General features: G+C 40.7%; 1 protein-coding gene across 2 annotated transcripts in view; it reads left to right on the top strand.

Moving 5' to 3' along the window:
• The window catches only part of LOC128855853 (serine-rich adhesin for platelets-like), a 50,294-nt gene extending 35,800 nt beyond the window's left edge, over positions 1-14,494 (top strand). For both annotated transcript variants that reach the window (XM_054091061.1, XM_054091060.1), the window contains 3 exons: positions 5,618-7,883; positions 12,181-12,649; positions 13,256-14,494. In XM_054091061.1, coding sequence (XP_053947036.1) covers positions 5,618-7,883; positions 12,181-12,649; positions 13,256-13,445 — 2,925 coding nt within the window. In that variant the 3' untranslated portion in view covers positions 13,446-14,494. The remainder of the gene's footprint in view (positions 1-5,617; positions 7,884-12,180; positions 12,650-13,255) is intronic.
• The last annotated feature ends 3,786 nt before the right edge of the window (positions 14,495-18,280 follow it).

Genomic DNA, 18,280 nt, shown 5'->3' with positions numbered 1-18,280 from the left:
TCCCTCCTCCCTGGTGTGATGTCGTGAGATTTTATTCAACCCCCTCCCCCATCCCCCAATCTCACGTGAGATTTTTCAAAATGTGGGTTTCTTGTGTAAACGCGTTGGATTGTTATTGTAAAAAGAAGGAAAAGTTGCTTCGTGCTTTTATTTACGACTAGTTAAGACTAGTAATCAATATTGCTGAGAGTTATAAGTGTAATAAAAATTTAACAATAGAAGACTTAAATCGTAACTACTGCGATTAAAAAAAGAATATCTACTCTAATTCAGTCCATGGAGAATCATGCGCGGTTTCAAGAGAGACTATTGGGACGAACAAGTCCATATGATTATCAGTCAAATCATCTGCTCCTTCAACTTCCTTCTAATCTAGCCACTCTAAGCCGTTGACGCTTGCGCACAGTAACTCATTAGCTCGTCTTTCGACAATCCGTGAGGGTCGCACTTTGCGGTACATACGCGCTTGCTTAGCTGGTGCAATGTGAGCTGCTCGCCTGTGCTCTGAAGTTCTTGTGATAGAAGTAAATACCGCATGTACTGCAGCATATTTTCTCTAAATCATCACGTATACTTGGGCAATAGAGATCAATAGGCGTGCTGATGAAGGCATTCAGCGGTTCAATCGGTATGCGTATTAGAAATGGAGCAAATGATTTTCCGTCATGTTCTTTAAAGTCCGGAATTGTCAAACGTCAACCTGAACGATAGCGCGTTCGGCTCATAGTGGCGCGAAAACAACCGACGGGCTACACTGTACCGCAAATTCAGATTAAATTGAGCTATTTGGTATAAAACAAATATGTTGGTTTGACAGCAGTAATGTATAACGTCGAAGTATGAATGAAATTATTTTCTTTTGAACGAATTAGTGAATGATCTTAATCATACTACGATTACGCTTGAGATGAAATCTTAAGCATGTACAATTCTTTTGTTTCAATCAGAAAAAAATTGCGTGATATTTGCCGAGACCCCCCTCTCTCCAACGTAAGATTAGATGAGATTTGGTTGAATACTTTGGTTGTGCGTTGATATTTGTCAAGTTTTCGATCAAAAAAATGTTCACAATATGAGCCTTGTGAGACGATGCGTCATCATGGCGCAAGATCCATGAGTTTTCTTTCCGCAAATTGGGTCGTTTCCTACGCACATTCTCTCTCCAATTACTTCCTAATAATATTCTTGATTTACCGCAGAGCCATTTGGAACCAATTTCGAGTGCACAGCACCATGAAAGTTAAAGAAAACGAGTAGCAAGACTTTCACTTATGACCGACTTTGACGTGGTTTTTAGGGTTTCGGCTGTTGCCTGTTGACTGGTTTGCATATCAAACTCATATATGCACGTCTCATCACCTGTTATGATGCACTGATGCGCTAGATAAACGTTGGGTCCGAATTCACTTGCTCAGGCACGTCTTCAGCCACCTTCTTCCGATGAATTTTTTGAAAGAAATTCAACTCTCTTGGAACGAGTCGAGCCGCCTCTCGTCTCATGCCCAATTGATGGTGTAAAATGTTGTGAATTGGTTCATGAGACACGCTAATGTAGAGTACCTTCACTTCACTTTCAAACTTCTTACGAATTCTTTAAATATATTTTTAATAGGTAAATGAACTCAAACTTAAATTATTTAAACCATTTCAATGTCAATGCCATTGTTGTCAAATAAACACTTTAATTTCAATGACAAAATTATTTGTCCTTTCTTTTTTGAAACCCAAAACATAAGTAAACACATGGCACACACTAAATACATTTTTTCTGTCATATTATACCTCAATCCAAAGCAAAACCATAGCTTACAGTCAAGTAAGTCTGCCTAAGCAAAATTTAAGTCAGCCTAAGCAAAATTTTATTGTATAGTATTTTTTTGAATTTATAATTTTGTTATTGATTTTTGCTTGTAACAATGTTTAGTTGTAATTATTGTATATATTTTATTGGGGAGAAGACAAAAAGAAAGTATAAAATAAATCCATTCTATTAGAAGGCGAGCAATTCAGTCTTAGCCTGGTAGCTGGCAGTCATTTGCCCTAACTAAATAAAGAAAATCTTTTATTTAAAAGGAACCTTTAGTCGGCAGGTTTGCTCTAAAGCTCTTCCATGATAATAAAGACTTTTCACTAAGGCCACGAGCTGTCTTCTTCAAACTTGAATGACGGTTTCCAGCACCATTTCCCTGACTTTGCCTACGTTTTCACCCGTTGAAGACGTTGATGGGCGACCAGATCGGGGCAAATCTTTTACGACTTCTCAGCCCTCTGAAAAAGCCCTATATCACTCGTAGACCCGTGTTTTTGATACAGTACACTCGCCATAGACTTTCTGCAACATTTTCAACGATTCGGCAAACGAAATCCCGTTCAAAACTCAAAATTTAAGACAAATTCTTCGCTCGAAAATCGCAGAGCTCAGCTGCGGTTGGCTGATATAATTGAATGCCAAAAACAAGCTAATTGACAGATCACCTCAAACTCAGCGACTTTATAGAGGACAGTTGTACCAACATTCCAGCAAAAAATGTATGGCTTTTATGGCTTCTAATGTAAATTCTTCAGCCGAAATTCATGTCATTGATAGCTTTTTAAGCATTGATTTATCACAAATCAATGGTTTTTATAATAGCCTTAATAGAATCCTAGATCTAGTGTTCATTTCAAATAACATCAACTACACATTGTCGGAAGGCATTGCTCCCATATCTTTAACTGATAAACATCATGTTCCTCTTTCTCTTGAGTTGGAATTTTATGAGTTTTCTGAGGTATCCGATGAGCCTAACATCAAATTTAACTACAACTTATGCGACTTCTCAATTTTTAACGAAATTTTATTAAGTATTGACTGGGGTAATGCCTTCCACGACAATGATGTTACCTCTTGTTTTAATTTTTTTAAGACTAAGGTTTCTGAGCTCTGTTTGAAGCACATTCCTATTTATCATAAGATAGTATATAAGTCACCTTGGCATACCAAACGGCTTAGGCACCTAAATAATCTAAAAAACAAATTCTCTAAACTGTATAAAAGGTCTGGAGACCCAATGCACTTCTCAAAATTTCAATGCCATTTAAAAGAGTTTAACTGTTTGAACAAGTTCTTATATAGAAATTACATCTTGAATTTCGAAAACAATATTATTTCGGATTCGAAGGCCTTTTGGCAATTCATCAAATCAAAAAAGTCTTGCTCAATGGTGCCAAACAATGTTTTTTATAATGGTAAATATGCAAATTCTGCCATAGAATCTGCCAATTTATTTGCTGACTTTTTTAGCTCTAATTTTGCCCTCTAATAGTTTTTCACCTCTCAATTTTGGGACTTTGTACCTATCTGTTACTGATGTCGTCAAGGGTATTACGAAGCTTAAGTCTACAACGAAAACTGACTCGGATGGCCTTTCGGGCATTTTGCTGAAGAATTGCTTGTGTCTCGCTGAGCCTCTTACAATTATATTCAATAAATCGTTGTCCTCTGGTATCTTTGTTGACGACTGGAAATTTACTTCCATTACGCCTATATTTAAGAGTGGAAATAAAAACGATGTTAGCAATTACAGACCGATTTCGAAGCTTTCGTCTGTCTCAAAACTTTTTGAGATAACAGTAAATGATAAGTTATATTTTGCTGTCAAAGGCCTAATATCTACCAACCAACATGGTTTCGTTGCAAGTCGCTCCACTGTCACTAACTTGTCTATTTTCAATGATTACTGCATTTCAGCCTTCCAGAACAGATCTCAAGTTGATGCAATTTATACAGACTTCTCTAAAGCGTTTGACAAAGTATCGCACCGAATACTCTTGTCGAAGCTTGCATCATTGGGTATACACTCCACGTTTTTGTCTTGGATCAAATCATATTTGTCCAGACACTGCGTTGTAGCCGTCGATAATACGACATCCCGTGCATTTATTGCATCCTCCGGTGTCCCACAGGGAAGTATTCTAGGACCCCTCCTCTTTATACTCTTTATTAACGATATTGGTTCTTGCTTTTCATTTGCAGAACACTTGTTGTATGCTGATGATCTTAAAATATTTGCGGTGATTAACAGTGTTAGGGACTCTGAAAAGTTGCAAACCGACTTGCACAATGTCCGGAACTGGTGCTATTTAAACCATCTGTCACTAAATATTAGCAAATGCTTTCACGTAAAATATGCTAAATCAAACAACACTTTGCATACTTCGTATAATATTGCTGGCTTACCTTTGCAATCCGTTGAGGAAATTAAAGACTTAGGCGTTATTTTCGACTCTAAGCTGAATTTCACCAGCCATGTTAACCACGTCATAAGACGATCATATGCGATGCTAGCATTCGTTCGCCGAAATTGTTCTGCATTTACCAACCCACACACTCTCAAAACATTGTATTGTGCTTTTGTTAGATCAAGATTAGAGTATGCCGCTATTATTTGGAGACCGTACCAAATAGGTCTGTCTAATCGGATTGAGAGAGTGCAGAAAGTCTTTCTTCGTTTTGCGCTCCGATCTTTAAACTTTTCTGAACCTGTACCATCGTACCGCTCTCGATGTTTATTAATTGACTTAAAACCACTTGATAGCAGACGGTCTATTCTATCGTGCTCATTTATTATTCGTATTATTTCTGGATCTATTGATTGTCCTTCCCTCTTAAGTAAAATTCAATTTAATATACCCAATATGAGGCTCCGACAGTACGAAACCTTTAAAATTGGCTTCTCGAGAACCAACTATGGGATGAATGCTCCGATTCCTAGGGCATGTTCAGATTTAAATATGTTTTTCAATTCTTCTGGTGCTGATTTTACATGGCCGTATGGCATCTTAGTCAATCATCTTAAATCGTTCTTTTCTTAGTAACTAATAAACTATTGTACATTAGCTTAATATAGTCTGTAAGAATGTATCCATTCAAAGACAATAAATAAATAAATAAATAAATAAATAAATAAATAAAATTTAGAGTATGATTATTCTTATCGATTTGCCATATCGGATTTACTTTTTTTATCAACTCAATTTTACATGCGATAGCTTCGCTAATTAGACTCAGAATATCAAGAACTGAATTTTTCTTTGGCAATCCACAAACATTTTAAATCAAATAATGTTTTTCTCTTGTTATTATTTTAGGTAATGTTGATTTTATTCGTGCAAGCGCAACGGCTTACGCCTCCAAAAACGTTCCCCGCAGTATTTCACGTATAAAATTCTTGCACGTATTTTATACCACAACCGTAAAGAATTTGTGATGTGGTTTGAAAGAATAGGATTTTTAGCCCCACCCATTCTCTAAAATAAGATTCAAACGTAAACTTCAAAAAAAGGTATATGGCAGCTGTCATTTCTTGCCACCCTTTACCATAAGCCGCTGTCATGCCATATTTTTTCTCCCCGGTTGTGCTGTGTAATTATGATTAATGACTAGTCGAAAAACTACGCAAGTGCACTCAACACTCAGCACTCAATCACTTCATTCCTACTCGTAGATATTCAATCATTCATTTGTACATCCGCACTCGCATTATAAATAATTACATCTATTTTTTCTCCGCTTTTATTTCTTCATTTTCGCCTCTGGTCTCCTTTCATCCCCGCCCCAACGCATCGACACATACAGAGCATTTGCTGTGCACCGATGCCACGCACCCTACAGCGTCTCGCCACCATTGTGCAGTCCGTATTGACCATAATCGAGTGTCCCGTCTGCATGGACACCATCACCCCACCGGCGATGCAGTGCCAGAATGGACACTTGCTCTGTCTCAACTGCCGCATACGTGCAGAAAAGTGTCCCGTCTGTCGGGATCGCTACACGCCACAGCGCGCTTTAATTGCCGAGCAAATCTATACAGCCATCACGGGCGCATACAATTTGTGCAGCACCAATGAAGACAAATTGCGCCAGAAGCTTTTCGGAGAGGGAGCGCAAGTGATGAGTCGGCGTTTGCGGCGCGCTGAAGCGGCCAAACAAAGCATTGGCGAAGAGCAAGTGCAGGCGAAGAAGCGCTGGCGCAGGCGACAGACGCAAACAACAAAGGAGGGACAATGTCAAAGTCAAGATGTGGCGCCTGGTGGCGGACAGCCTGGGCATTTTAGATTTAGAACGGAGACGGAGGCAGCGACCATTGGCCGGGGAGCGGAGGCAGCAGTCACAGCTCCTGACGCAGAGGGCAGTGCCAGTGGGAGCGCAGTGAAGCGTGAGAGCAGCAGAAAAAAGATTCTAATGAAGTTATGGCGTGGCAAAGCAGCGTCCATGGAGAATCTCTCCACAAGTCTTGCAGCAAAAACACAAACGACTAGGAATGGACAGTTGAGTAGCAGCCTTATTAGGGCGGGTGGCGGTGTTAATGGATTGGCGTGTGCGGATGGTGCAACGGCCCCAGCGACTGGTGTGACAGTTAGAGCAGCGTGCCCCACACACACATTGCAATTATCTTCAAATCGATCTGTTAACAATGCCATCGAGGATGTGGAGCGAGTGCTAAAAGATTCGCAAAACCACTCGACATTGAGCGAGAACAATAGCGCCGGGACACTTGGCTCCGACGAAGGTATAACCACAACAGCCACAACAACAATAACGGAAATACCGGCGCGTACGCAGACGATGACAATGCCATTGAATTGTACGACAGCAAAGAAAACAATTTTAAATTCAACAGCAACAAATGATGTTGCACACGTAAATGCCATGTCAAAGCTTTTATCGGCAACGACACCGACTACAAATGATTTATCGGCACTGCCGCAGCACGGCGCAACATTTCAGCAACAGCAGAAACCAGCAGGCGAAAAGCGCCAGCTAGCAGAGGAAGAAGAAGCGGGGGAAGCACGAAATGGAAAAAATTCACCGCAACTGATATTGAGTACGTGGCAACAACAACAACAACAACAAGAGTATTTAACTGGTTGCAGCAAATGTGTTGGCGTAGCAGAAGTGCTAACATATCCCCCTCCAACACCCCCACCAAGCAACATCAACGCCGTGAAACGTTGTCCGTCTTGGCAGCGCAGCCCGCAACCGCCTCAAAGCGTTTTTGCCAGCCACAACAACAGCAATTATGAAAACTGCAGCTGTCCATCATCGGCACTGCGCTCTGTGGACCAACGACGTTCCAGCGGTCACACGTTGAGCCGTTCCATTGAATATTTAAACAAAAGCTGCTGGCAAACAGCAACAGCTTCCTTGTCTCCTACTATGAATTTGAAGATGTGCTGCAATAGCAATTCAACAAACATTCGAAAGAGCTCCTCCACCTCCACCTCCTCCTCCTCCTCCTCCTCCTCCTCCTCCTCCTCCTCCTCCTCCTCCTTCAATGGCAGCAGCAACAACAACAGCAGTTGTAACAGCAGCAGCGACATTGTTGACTCATCACATTCGATTCTAACACCTGCATCCTCAATCTCTTCCGGTGTATTCTCCAGCTCACTGGACCCAAACGATTTAGCTGTAACAGTTGAACAGCACAGAAGGCAGCAACGACATACAAAAATGACTACCATTACCGTAAACAAAAATGCGCTGCTATCTCCAATGACCAGCTTGGGGCAACCATCGTCAATAACTTCGTCATTGCGTTCGTTATCGTCCCTGGCGTCATCATCGTTTTCATCAGCATCAGCATCCGACGAATCGTCGCTACCTTCAATGGCTGATGTGCCCGCTGAAGCGTATCAACCTGCCGCTGCTACTTCCATTAATTCTTCATTCAGCTCTGACCCTCCGTCCGCTGCTGTAATGACACTCACGTCGTCAGTGTCGTCGTTGTCTTCAACGCCATCTGATTTGTCCCATTCGAAATCGACTTCATTGTGCCGTGAGTCTCGTCAAGCTGCAACGCACTATCGATGTCCTTATGACGGTTGCAACGGCATTTTTAATGGTAAGTTGGTTTTAAATTTTTGAGTAAGGAAAGAAAATTATATTAAGAAAATTATCCTCATGAATGAATGTATGTGTGATTATTCGTAACTTAGGTTGCGTCATTAAAGCTGGCTTGAAGCCATTTGGTTTTGTAATGACACCTGATGGATATCGATCCCTTGTGAATTGAGTTATTAGGTTATCAACGCTTTTCGCGAATTTCATCAGTGCTTTGGGCTTCACTTTTAGGTGTCATCTGGATTCTCAAATTGAGAGAACTTCAAGTTACGCACTCCCGAATGGTAGTCACGCACCAACCCATTTGGTTACGACGGCCGATTATGGCAATTACTAGGGCCACCGAAATCTGACATGAGTTAGTCTTTTCTCTCAAAAGATATCAATCAGCCCACCAGGGGCAAAAGTCACGCATTGCAGGATGTTCTTTAAAACGGTTGGTTACGAGTATTAAGCCAAATCATCGTCCACGCTTCTGCGTCATACGTTAAGACGGGCATGATAAGAGCCTTGTAGAGTGTTAGTTTTGTTCGACGAGAGAGGATTTTACTACTCAATTTCCTACTTAGTCCAAACAGGACTTCGTCCAGAGAGGACCTTACTACTCAATTTCGTACTAAGTCCTAAGTGAACCTCGTCGAGAGAGGACTTTACTACTCAATTACCTACTTAGTCCAAAGTAGCATTTGTTGGCAAGAGAAATACTCCGTTGGATTTCAAGGCTGACATTGTTATCCGTGTTAAAGCTGGTTCCTCGATCAACGAAGTCTCTTTTTAGGTAATTCTATTAAAAAATTAGAGTCTGCAAATTTAAAATTCAGCTCAAGTAATTTTTGATATAAAGGTAGCTCCCGACCACGTTCCCGCTATGGAAGTCAAAACAAAATTAAAATCAGTTGCAATCAGTTCAAATCGAGGCCTGTATAAAACGTGCAACATCATGCGACAATACGATCTCTCACCTGCCGAGCAATTTTTTTTTTCTAGTTCTACAATTCTATGTTTGAGTCGTAGGAGCTGGACTATATTTCGCCTTCCAGATTGAACCATCCTGAGCTTTGCACAAAGCGTAAAAGGTTGTTGATACTTAAAGTGTATAGGTCATCCATATTCATTTAGAAGTAGGATCTTAAATATCGGTTATTGCTTCTGGCTAGAGCCGGACATGTGCAATCTCCTTGCATGATTTCCTACGGGACAATGTCCTATAAGGGCCCCTACTAAGGTCCTAATTTGAAGTCTACTCAATTTTATAATATTCTAGGATAGACGTAGATTTAGCCTTGGCCATGTTTGGCTCGCAATTTCACAAGTATTGGCACTAATTCATCTTTGATTTACAGAATTGTTTAGTGCGTTCATAACAAGACGCTTACAAGTTACGAGAGGTAACCCTGTAAAATTACTTATGCTTGGCATACAAGTATCATCTTTTGCAAGTTGGTGAGCCTTACGGTTCCCTGGTATATCTCTGCGGCCTGGAACCCAGCATAAGATAATGCCAGTATCGGCCGTCTCATTAAGAGATTCACGACAATGTAAAACACTCCTTGATGTTATTTGGAATGCATCCAGAGCCCGAAGGGTAGCTTGACTGTCTGATAAAATGCAGATATCTTTTGACGATATTCTGTTTATCTCTAACCACTTTAAGGCGAGCATTTATTTCCGCTTGAAAAACACTGCAAAGATTCGGTAGTTTAAAGGATTGCTGATAAAAAGCTCTTCTCAACATAATCCTGATCCTGCACTGGTGCCCCTTTTAAAGCCATCCGTGTTGATCTTAACGGGTGTATTGAGTGATGGATCTTATTGAAGCCAATCAAGTCTAGTAGGGATTTTCACTGAGAAAGCAAAGCATAGAAAGGTGATAATTACAATCACTGGGTATATCCGTATAGGAGTTTAAGATGGTTTTTTTCTGGAGGAGGGGAAGCATCAAAAACCTATAGCCGAAGGTGTGGGACTTTAACCCAACCCCACAGTATGTCCTCCTGGAACCTCACCATTAAGTAGTACGTTAGGAGGCCGATGTGAGTATATTATTACTCAATCACCTGTTATTGTCATTCCTTTCTGTACATTGTGTTAAGAACTCTCTTTAGGGACCTAGGGATCGCTTCTTGTTCTTCGGGGCACTACGGATCATTCTCAAGATGGAACCTGTGTAGGTATGCTTTGAAGCAATCCTGTCCAGAAAGCAACTGTGTAATACAAAAATCAATTCCTCCGTGTGTAAGATGATTGAGTGTCCATGTGTGACAGTCTTCCATTGTGGGCTTCTTCTGAGCCTTAAAGCGAAGCAGGCCGCTGAATATTTGCAGAAGGGATCACAAGGCGGCAAAATTAGCATTATGGCCAAAGCCATGGATGGCATGGTTTTCATGACACCATATATTACTAATGCCGCTGATCTCTAACTCCACCTTACTCTATAAATCAGAATAGGACTTTTTCTGCAAAGCACACCACCAGACAACATTTCCATATAGAAGAATGACCCTGGCAATTGTAGTATAAAGCCAATGAGCTATCTTAGGTTTAATTCCCCAGGTCTTGCCTAAAACTTTGTTACAGGCATAAAAAGACAGGCTAGCGTTCCTAACTTTTTCTAAGATGTTTGACTTGCAAGTCAATTTCCTACCTATGGTAAGTTCCAGTATTTGGTTTCTTCCGAAACAAAGAAAGAATGAAAAGAGTTTCCCCCTTGACCCTAATTGGACTTAGTTGAGAGATTTTGTGTTTCCTAGTGAACAATATGAGTTGTGTTTTGCCTGAGTTGACTCCTAGACCACACTTTTCTGTCCATCTAGAAAGTATATCTAGAGCAGTTTGTATTAAGTCTCTTAATGTAGATACAAATTTACCAAAGACCGCATGGACGATCGTCACGAAATGCGACCACAACTTCAATTCCAAACCCGTTGACTCAAGACTGTACTTCACGGTCAAAAGTTCAAGAGAATTGAGTGACACACTACTGCTGGTTTAATACATATTGAAAGTTGTAAAAATGATTCGCATGAAAATGTTATTCCCATTTCCATTTTTGATCAAGATGAATATTTTAGAAGTCGTGTGACCAATCGTTCTGAGTACAATTACCATTAAAATTCACAGGTCTTGCGAGGATAGTGTCAAATTTGGCATATTCACACTGTCGTTGTCATACCTAAAAACTTAAGAAGCTATTCTCGCACTATCAACCCCCCGTCTTGCCTCACTACCTCGCTAAAGTAAAGTTTTTGCAGCTGTTTTTCAGTTCCAAACCCTCGGCCACATTCGCGGCATTCTCATCTCTACGCATCGCACGAAATTCAGAAATCGTGAATGTTTTCCCCTTGCGGCAAGCCAGTCTTATGAACTTTTTGCGGAAAATTGCCCACAGTACGCGTGATGGGTGCTGTATTTCGGACTTTTAGATAATAAAGCACTCACTTTGGAAAAAAATTGCAAGAGTTCCAAATATTGCTGAAATCCACAGTGACTCATTTCGCTGCGCGACGATGTGAACCCACGCGCAGTCAAGATTTTGTGCGCAAAATAGTTGTCAGTGCTAAAGAAACAGATGATTCACAGAAATACCTGCATTTCGACCATTCTTGCGCATTAAAGAAACTGAAACAGAAAACCTGGATTTCAATTAGTCAAATGCTTCGCGCACTTTTTCAGCAGCACAAATATATGCCTTTGCTCGATAAATTTTCAATTACTTAGTTGAACAACAACAACAATATGAGTGTATAGTTTTAATTTGCTAAAGCTTAACTGCATTTTTTATACTGCTCCGCTGCAACTGGAAAAAAACAGACACACACCGAAAGGTAGGCAAATTGACAGATGATGACAAATGAAACTGCAGCTTACGTAGAAAAAACTTAACTGGTGCTTGAGCTTTCAAACAATGCTTTAACTCTTTAATGAATCAGCAGCATCTACGGATTTGCCACTTCAAGCAGGTTTTATTTTCTTAGTTAAAGTTCGAGAAAAATGTCGCTCTTTAGGATTTGTGAAGTTGGAACAGAGAGTTGAGTTCAGCTTAATGGCAAGGTCGTTTAAGGGTTAATGACATTCATCGCGCCAGTGTGAGTGATATGCCTTGTTTTTTTTTTTTGTTTTTTTTTTTTGTTTTTTCATTATTCTCATGCATCAGCAGCCCCCAAAAATTGCTTACATGCAAAAGCGGCGGTCTATAAAATGATTTCCTTAATTATTTTTTTATTGCCGTTAGATGCCTTTTATGTTTTTTCGATGCCATTAAATCCTTTTCAATTTTAAATTTCTCTGAATTTCGCCAGCATCATCACTTCTACAGCGGCATGTCAAGGTGGCGCATCGCCTGCCCATATTAAGTTTTGGTGGTGACGAGGGCGCGCATATCGCAGTGCCGCTGAGCCAGCCAGTCGCTGATGCGGTACTCATATTGGAAGCATGCAAAAACGAAAGCACAAATAACAGCAGCAGCAACAGCAACAGCAACAACCAACACTATAACAATGAAAACAACAATAACAACAACAACACTAACACTAACACTAAGAGCAACTGCAATGAGGACAATGCGTTCAGTGATGCGTGTGGACGAGCGGCTCATAAGAGAAGCAGCGTGAACTACGACGACGGCGAGTCATACGCCATCGATAGCCAGGATGCGCACAAAGGCGTGGAGAAGGCCAGCAGGCACACAGCGGAGGAGGCGCACTCAAAGCATATTGAGAAGCAACTGGAGCAAACTAGGGAATGTTGGATTAGATTAAAAGCGCATGAGTAAGTATACTATTGTCTGTGTGTGTGTGTGTGTGTGTGGGTGTATGTGTGGGTGTATGTGTGTGCTTGTGACTCTTTTGCAAGTGCATTGTTTTGTGCCACTAGTGGCCGCCACAAAAATGCAAAAAAGCGAAAACTAAAAGAATGGCATCACTTGAACGCATTTCTTTGCCACAGCGCGAAAATAAAATCCATACGAAAAGCCAAAGTCAAAGTAGAGTAGATATGGAAACGCGCGCGAGAGGGGTAGTTAGTGAAATAAGAACGCTCGAGAGCCTGAGCTGGCATTTGAATGATGCTTGGAGCGCATTTTGTGCGATAATTTCAAATCCACTTAAGATCGACGACGCTGAGGTCGCGCTTGCAGGATGCGAGTCTTAATTTAATTTTAATAAAAAAAAAAATTAGAAAAAAAAATTTAAGAACTTTCATGTTTTACAGCAGTGAAATAAAAAACTTATGAAAATCTAAGAACTATGAAAGTGAAAAAAAAAACTAATATTCAAAAGCAAACAAAAATTTCACTTCGCTCGAGAGCATTTACAAAAAAAAAAACAAAAACACTTTATTATTCTCAACCCTGTTTTTTTCTACTTTTTATTTCAGTAATTCCATCCATGCCACAGCGTTGTTGCAAGCAACCACAGCGGAAAGTGCTGATTATGTGTTGAAAATGCGATTAAATGGCATTGGTGACACGACACTGGTGCCTGGCAAAGAAGCGCAAATGGTGGCGATTGAGCTGCAACTACAACAGTGGCCGCCGCTGCCAACACCAGTCACAGCACAATGGTAGGCAAGCAGCGCCGTGGCCGAACCCAAAGGAACCACAACAAAATAGTGACAGCCACTACAACAACAAGCACAAGCGACATCAAAGTGCAACCACAACAACGACAACAACAATACAACAACGCAAGCACTAACGCCATTTACTTGCAGCAGCAATAGCTTGGCCGCAGCTTGAAACCACATTGGCGGCAAGCATGAGTCACCAACAGCAACAACAACAATGTCACTTGGCAGGCGTAGAGCAACGAGGTCAATAAATAGGACTACCTACCTACCAGGCCAACGAGGTTTAGCGATTTTACATGGAAAAACAACTACAGCTCTGACATTAGCATTAGCGCAAACAACAACAATGGCGCTGCTAGTCCAGGTCAAACAAAGCGTGGCGTAGTTGCACTTGCGTCGGACATATTCGTAATTATGTTGGGCGCGCTGGGCAAATGAAGTAAGAATGCAAAATAAATGAATAAGCGACATAAAATAAAAATTAAATATCCCAGCAAAATTCGCTGATTAAAGGAAGTGGAAACATTTCGCTAATAGTTTTTAAGTACTGAAAGCTGCATTTCATTGAAAATTATCTATTTAAGAAAATGGAAGTTGCAAAATAAAATTGAGTATGCAATTTTGAATATCAGGGAGTTTGAAATACATATCTAGCATTTGCGCGATTTTTCTTCGTCTATCATCATTTTCTCGATTATTTCTTCAGGTTTAAGTACACCAATAGCTCATTGCAGAGCTGTTCTTTCGGTGTGCCAAGAAGAAGCCGGTGAGGGAAGAAGGTGTGCTCCTCATCTTCATGCTCAGTATCTTCATATAGGCGGAAGTACTGGCGGTTGGGGAAGCTTGTGGGCTACTAATCACAGATTTCTCTTTTAAGGGCAATATCACTATTCTTTCGGATAGCCCAACAGCAATCCAGGCAGGGGGTTCGGCTACTACAACTTCTAAAGTGGTGGAACAAAGTAGGAAAAGCCTCACCACTTGAGTGAAAACCATAAAGTTACCTTAATCTGAGTAACGGGACTTCGGAACATTGAAGTTAACGAAAAAGCAGATGAACTGGCAAGAGGGGAATCTGCTTTGAATAACGTTCTTGCAACGTTCAAGAGTGCAATTTCCCTAAAATACCTCCAAATCGCAGATTGTAGATGGAAAGACCAGACGAGTTGCAAAATTAGCAGAACGTTATGGCTTACCTACAACCTCAAGCAATCGTCGACATTAATAAGCATGAAACGACGGGACACCTGGAGACTAACGGCAATCATAACTGGCTTTTGGTCTGTGGGAGAACAAACAGCCAAAATGGGTATCCCTCCCAATACAAACTGTCACAGTTGTAAACAACTGGAGAAAAAGGGAACTATCTTCCATTTCCTCTGTGAATGCGCTGCCCTATGGGGGGACAGAATGTTAAACCTCGGCCAACCAGAGAGTCTAGAACAACTGTCTGGCTTAGACGTCAACAACCTAATAAGGTTCTTTCTTAAACCGCACAGACTGGATATAGTTTAGCTGTAAATAACTGGTAAGCAAGTTGGTAACGAGGATGTGGCAACAAAACGGTGCGGAAGCGCTAGTTGGATTCTGGAAGAATCGCCACTTTAACCAAGCAACCAAATCTCCATATATGCAGTTTGGTTGGCTCACTTTTCCCATTCGCCACAAATACTTGCGAAAAGACCCATGTCCGGACAAAAACTATGTAAGGTAATAGTTAACCTCACCGTGCTTTCTTTCAACCCACTTTTTTAGATCGGGTATTAGTCTCGCTGTCCATTTACCGTACCGTTCAGAGTTTCATCTTGCCTGCCAAAGTGTAAGCGTTTGAACTCAAATGTCGAAGAAGCATAGCCCATTCTGGAATTCCTGAGATGTTTCCCTCCCATCTCCTTTTGTGCCCTTATGCTGGAATATCTGGATCTAAAGGACTGGTTCCGCTGATAACTAAAACCGCTGCTTCAGATCCTGTTCTGAAAAAGCCACTCTTAGAGCGCAGTTACAGAGTTTTTCGCCCTCACTTCAGTCAAAAAGTTAAAAATAAATTTGGAAATTTCAATTTTAAACTGGTTAATGAACCGGAAAACTATGTACATTAAGGCTACGCCATAATTATTACTCAACTCCATTACAATGTATTACAAAGTCAATTGGTTAAAGCCATCTCCCATTCACCTTTCTTAGCATGCGTTCTCCTAGTTAATTTTGAATTGTGCGCAGGGGTTTAAATACCTTCGTTATTTGATCCTTTGTAAGTCTCGCACCTTCTTTTGCTATTTCGTTCAGTGTCTCATTTCCCTCTAGGCCTTTATGCCCCGGGACCCAATAGATACAAAGCCTGCGGTTACAACCAAGCTTCTTAACTTCTTCCTTGCATTCATGGATATTTTTTGATGATAATAAGTATGATTTGATCGCTTTTATAGCCGCTTGGCTATTAACGCAGAAGTTTATTGCGCAGTTAGCTATTTTGTCTGTATATACAAGCTCTGTTACTTCCCTTACAGCAAAGCTCTCAGCTTGAAACACATTACAATAGTTAGGGAGTTTAAATGACTTTTTGATGCTAAATTCCGCACAATACATGCCAGTGCCAACCCCTCTTCCATTTTTGATCCATCGGTACAGGCACTGATGGTGTTACTTTTCGGAACCAAGCCTTTGCGCCATCCATCGTCTTCGAAAAAGATCTTTAGTGGTTTTTCAAAACTCGTTACTGAAACCATATAGTTTTAACTGATCGTGGTATTCCCAGTAACAGAGCTACATATGTGCCAAGATTCTAGATGTAAGCTCATCGGTTGTTTGTGGCCTCACAGCTGAGTTTTCAGCCCGGTTTTCCGCATAGAGATCATTCGGTGTTAGGTTGAGCATTGCCTCGAGAGCTGCCGTTGGAGTTGATTTCATAGCTCCCATAATGCAAAGCGCGGAGAGTTGTTAAAGTTTCACCAATGGTCTGAGATATGTTTTCTTCCTAACTGCCTACCACCACACCAATATGCCATACAATAATATACCTGTAGGTCAAACAATTGCAGTGTAGCACCAGAGCATAAGAGCGGGTGAGAGACCCCATATCCTCCTATGCATCCTTACATGCATGTAAAGCATTCTTGGCCTTCTTCAGACTCTCCTCAACATTGGATTTTCACGTCAATTTATTGTCCACTATTACTCCTAGGTACTTGGTTAAGGATTTCAGGGATATAGAGACGCCGTCGAGCCAGTGTAATATCCATGCTGGAACTTTGAGCGTCTTTGTAAGTCCGGTTTTTCAGCATTGACGCTCAGACCAGCACTGCTAGTCCAGTTGTATATTATTTTAAGAGCGTCGCCTCAAATACAACCAGTCTTCGAGCTCTACCTTCAAATCGAGTGAGTATTTGCCCCACAACTAACAACCAGAGAGGTAATAAGATGACCCTTGAGGAGTCCCTCTATTCGGTAGCCTCATTCCATTCCTTCTGCATGGAGTTGGTCAGCAATAGACTGCAACGTCACGTAAAATAGTTCAAAAAGTGAAGAAGCGACTAGAGCGGAATCCCCGATGACGTGCCAATCAAATGGCAAAAGAACTGAAAATAGCTGACCTTAGCATTCGCCGCATACTGAAAAATTATCTCAAAGACAAGCCTTACAAGATCCAAATGGCACCTGATCTCACACCAAAGCAGCAACAAGTCAGACTTGAGAACGCAAAGGAGTTGCTTCGCTTGACCGATAGCAGTCAATTTCCGAACAATTTTTCAAAATTGAGCAATTCGTTAACTCCCAAAACGATATGGTTTATTTGACCGACCGTTCATACGAGAATCTGAGTCATCGTTTGGCCACCAGGAGGCAGGTAATGGCTTGAGCCGCTGTAACCGCCGATGGGCGCTCTCCAATCATTTTTATCGAGCCTCGCGTCAAGGTAAATGCGAAATATTAAATATTAAATAATTAAGAAAGAAGAGAAAGAATTCTGGAGTTTGCTTTGAAGTCGTGCGCAGACAAATATTTCAGTGGCAGACCATGGACGTTTCAACAAAACCCGGCACCGTCTCACTAAACTCGATTGAAACAAGAATAGCTAAAAAACAACGTTCCGAACTTAATAATGTCAACTTAATGACTCTCAAATTCATCAGATGCGAATCCAATGGATTATTCTGTTTGTGCCATTTTGAAGGGCAGAGTCCGAGCTAAAAGATTCACCAGTCTCGAGGCGCTGAAAAAAGTGATTGTTCGCGAGTGGCCCAAAATGCCTGCAAGTCACATACGGGCAGCTTGCGATTCGTTTTAGGACCGTCTGAAGGATATAGTCAAGGCAACAGGTCTTCATATCGAGAAAAAGTAAATTGATTCTTAATTTTTTATTATTTTCACACATTTTTTACTTCGAGTTGAATGAACGTAATTTTCCAAACTAAATTTAAGACCTTTTTAATTGACTACACTTCAAGTGCCGGACCCTGTACGACAGGATCCATTCCTACACTATTAAGTCTCTCTAAAATAGTGTTAGTTGACACATCTCCAACTCGATAGCATTTATATACAAGGAGGTGCAAAATTAGCAGAAGATTTGTAATTTATGCAAAAGCAAAATAAAGAGTTCTATCATAAATTTTTTTTTTTAATACTTTTTTTTATTTAAGGTATAAAAAATATTAATTAATTATTAATTTAATTTTTAATTAATTTTGTCCAATGTTGTTTAAGATTATAAAATAAAGCACTCGCCGGTTCTGGATTCACAACTCGGCCCGCTATTTATAAAGTGGCCGCAGCGATCTTTTTATTAAATAAACGCTTTATGGCAACGGGTTCAGATAATTGGAATAAAATAAA

This window comes from Anastrepha ludens, chromosome 2 (assembly GCF_028408465.1).
Source record: "Anastrepha ludens isolate Willacy chromosome 2, idAnaLude1.1, whole genome shotgun sequence".
Taxonomy (NCBI): domain Eukaryota; kingdom Metazoa; phylum Arthropoda; class Insecta; order Diptera; family Tephritidae; genus Anastrepha; species Anastrepha ludens.
This window is presented reverse-complemented; position numbering and strand designations above follow the sequence as displayed.